We start from the raw sequence: 3,306 nt of genomic DNA on the forward strand, positions 1-3,306 counted from the left end.
CTCCAGTACTCTTGCCTGGAAAATCCCATGGACAGAGGAGCCTGGTAGGCTGCAGTCCATGGGGTCGCTAAGGGTCGGACACGACTGAGCGACTTCACTTTCACTTTTCACTTTCATGCATTGGAGAAGGAAATGGCACCCCACTCCAGTGTTCTTGCCTGGAGAATCCCAGGGACGGGGGAGCCTGGTGGGCTGCCGTCTGTGGGGTCGCACAGAGTCGGACACGACTGAAGCGACTTGGCAGCAGCAGCAGCAGTGGTCCAGTGGTTAGGACTTGGTGCTTTCTCTGCCAAGGCCTTGGGTTCAACCCCTGGCCTGGAAACTAAGATCCCACAAGGTGTGTGGCACAGCCAAGAAATAATAATGTCTGTCTCTTAGTCATCATACACGTTATATGCGGTCTAGAGGCCGCTTTTGTGAGACAAGCTGTAAATGCAAAGTAGACGTGTTTTTAATCTACCGCCATCTTCAGATTAAATGTTCTCCCTTAATTAGATCAAAGGAAATTAATAGAAATGATCTAAATTAATGTGTTTACTGTATCTGTTAGTTATGATGAAATTTGATTCAAACAAGAAATAAAAGTTTCTTGGGTCTTGATTGATGGTGGCTGAGCAGACATGGTGTGTGTCTGTCTTCCAGATGAAGCACTTGCACCTACAGAAGTAGTGATTTGAATATAATTTACATGTAAATGTCATTTGTCTCGGAGCATCAGAATCACAAATTAGGCCCTGCAGACTACTATTTGCAATTAAATTATTAATGATTCTGATAAAATTTCAGATCAATTTTTGTTGACTTTTCAGTGTTATAGCCCCACAAATAAAATCTCCATAATAAAAACTACCTACTTAAAGATGAGTCTGGGATTAATTTGAAACACATGAAACTTTATTTTAGTCCTATATAATATATCATTTCTTTTATGCCCCATAAAATCTCCACAGGAAGAATGTCAAAAACTGGTGTGTTGGCTTCTGAAATGTTTGCATCCTAAAATTAATGGTATTTTGAGATTATGGCTCGATTTTACATCGTTTAATCCTCCAGATACTTAGTTGGCCTGAACTACAAAGAGTTGAAACTCATGACCAAAACACAAAGCAAGCATTTTGCTCACTCACCTTGTTATGAACGAGGCGTCTGTAAATGGTCCTTCCGTTCCCCACCCCCTGCTCGGTCTCCTCAGACCCACCGGACCGCCCAACCCCGAGACTGTAGACTGTCCATTCGTGGCCGCCGTGTGCTCACTCGCGTGTGCTCCTGAGCGCTCACGGGGGCGGGACTGCCGTCTCCGCTCACCTCATCTTACTGCACTTGTAGAACTTGCCCTGCACTTCCCAGTGTGTCTCCTGCTCTGAGTTGCCACAAATTGGGAAACAATGATATTGTTTACTGCCAGCGCTGCAGGAGAAATTCGGAAGACAGTTTGTTACAGCGTTTCCTGTGTCTGGAGCTCCATCATGCTAACTGGGCCTTTCTCCCCTTTCGTGGAGGTGACCAGCCGCGGAGAAGCCCACCTGGAGCTGAATGCCTTTCGAAGGAAACATGACTGCGCACTGGTCATTTCCGGGGACTCCCTGGAGGTGAGGCTCGTCCTGCCCCAGACCTGTGTGTCTGTCTGTCCTTCTCCCTGGAGGTGAGGCCGCGCCTGCCCCTAGACCTATCTGTCTGTCTGTCCTTCTCCCTGGAGGTGAGTCCGCATCCTGCCCCTAGACCTGTCTGTCTGTCTGTCTGTCCTCCCTGGAGGTAAGGCTTGTCCTTCCCCTAGACCTGTCTGTCTGTCTGTCCTTCTCCCTGGAGGTGAGGCCGCACCTACCCCTTAGACCTGTCTGTCTGTCTGTCCTTCTCCCTGGAAGTGAGGCCGTGCCCTGCCCCAGACCTGTCTGTCTGTCCTCCCTGGAGGTGAGGCTTGTCCCGCCCCCAGACCTGTCTGTCTGTCTGGCGGCCTGTGGGCTGCCACAGGTGTACCTGCCAGGCTGCCTTGCTCATCAGCACTGTTTCTGGGTCTCTGCTCTCAGCAGGCCGCATGCAGCCCTGTGAGGGGTGGGCCCTGAGGAGTGGCCACTGTGCTGCGGTGAGAGCCTGGCCCGCACAGCTCTCGCCTCTGCTCTGCTGCTGGCTCCCTCAGTCCCTCAGCCCCTCTCTGGGCGCCTGGAGCCTGCTCCGTGCTAGCAGCGTGGCCACTGTGGAGTCCTGGCTCTGGTACGCACCTCGTGATCTAAATTCATCCACACACAGACGTCCAGCAGTGGCCCAGGACCCGGGAGACCCTGTGCTCCTGGAGACCCCCGCATGGGGCGGGTGGCTCATGGATGTCTGGGCCATCCCCTCTGTCCGGTCCCCTCCACTCACTCTGCTCATGGGCCTGGCGGCCACAGTTACCCAGACAAGGGGGTGCCGGGCACCCACGCCCTCTGCAGTTTGCCGATGGTTCTCGCAGGCGTTTCTAGGAGTCTGGGCGAAGTGGTGGGTCCTTTTGTGTCCCACCTTGTCAGTGGGACACAGGCCAGCCCGTCAGGGTGCAGGCAGCACCCACACTTCCCGGGGGAGCAGCAGAGATGGCCGTGCCGTCTGTGCCTGCAGATGGCGCCACGTTTTCGGCTCTCCCTGTGGACCCGGGAGGGGCTGGTGGCCGTGGTCACAGAGCCTGCCACCCACGCTGCTGGGCTCCGCACCTCCCAAGTCTGCTCAGTGGCCCCCGCAGAACCGCACAGGACCACAGGGCCTGGGCAGCAGAGCCACAGCCGTAACTCGGGGTATCCAGCTCAGCCATGGGGCCCCACAGCCTTTAGGCAGCTCTGCGGGGATCTTTAGTTTCCCAGCCAAGATGGGGAGCTAGGGATCAAAGTGTTCCATGTGACCAGAGACTAAGATCTTCTCAGGGGGGCCGAGGCGGGCTGGTCAGAGGCCGCCCTGGAGCCCTGGCCTTCGAGCTGTACATCCACTCTCTGTCTGTGGCGGTGAACCCGGGCCCGCTCCTCCCCCAGGTCTGCTTGAAGTACTACGAGCACGAGTTTGTGGAGCTGGCCTGCCAGTGCCCGGCCGTGGTCTGCTGCCGCTGCTCGCCCACCCAGAAGGCCCACATCGTCAAGCTGCTGCAGCAACACACAGGCCGCCGCACCTGCGCCATCGGTGAGCATCCCCATGCACCGGGACGGGTGCCGCACTCCCCGCTGGCTGGACTCCAGCGGCATGGTACCGGGGTCCAGACCCCTGTCTGCTGTCAGCGAGGGAGGCGGCCCTGCAGGCCCTCCTCACACCCCGTTCCCTGCCTCAGGTGACGGAGGGAACGACGTGAGC

At 55.8% G+C, this 3,306-nt stretch overlaps 1 protein-coding gene across 1 annotated transcript in view; it reads left to right on the forward strand.

Moving 5' to 3' along the window:
• ATP9B (ATPase, class II, type 9B) overlaps positions 1 to 3,306 on the forward strand; it is a 151,572-nt gene that overhangs the window by 142,327 nt on the left and 5,939 nt on the right. The window contains exons 22-24 of the mRNA XM_010855064.1: positions 1,500 to 1,589; positions 2,994 to 3,138; positions 3,284 to 3,306. Of these exons, the coding sequence (XP_010853366.1) occupies positions 1,500 to 1,589; positions 2,994 to 3,138; positions 3,284 to 3,306 (258 nt within the window). The remainder of the gene's footprint in view (positions 1 to 1,499; positions 1,590 to 2,993; positions 3,139 to 3,283) is intronic.

Source organism: Bison bison, unplaced genomic scaffold (genome assembly GCF_000754665.1).
Source record: "Bison bison bison isolate TAMUID 2011002044 unplaced genomic scaffold, Bison_UMD1.0 scf7180017864353, whole genome shotgun sequence".
NCBI lineage: Eukaryota > Metazoa > Chordata > Mammalia > Artiodactyla > Bovidae > Bison > Bison bison.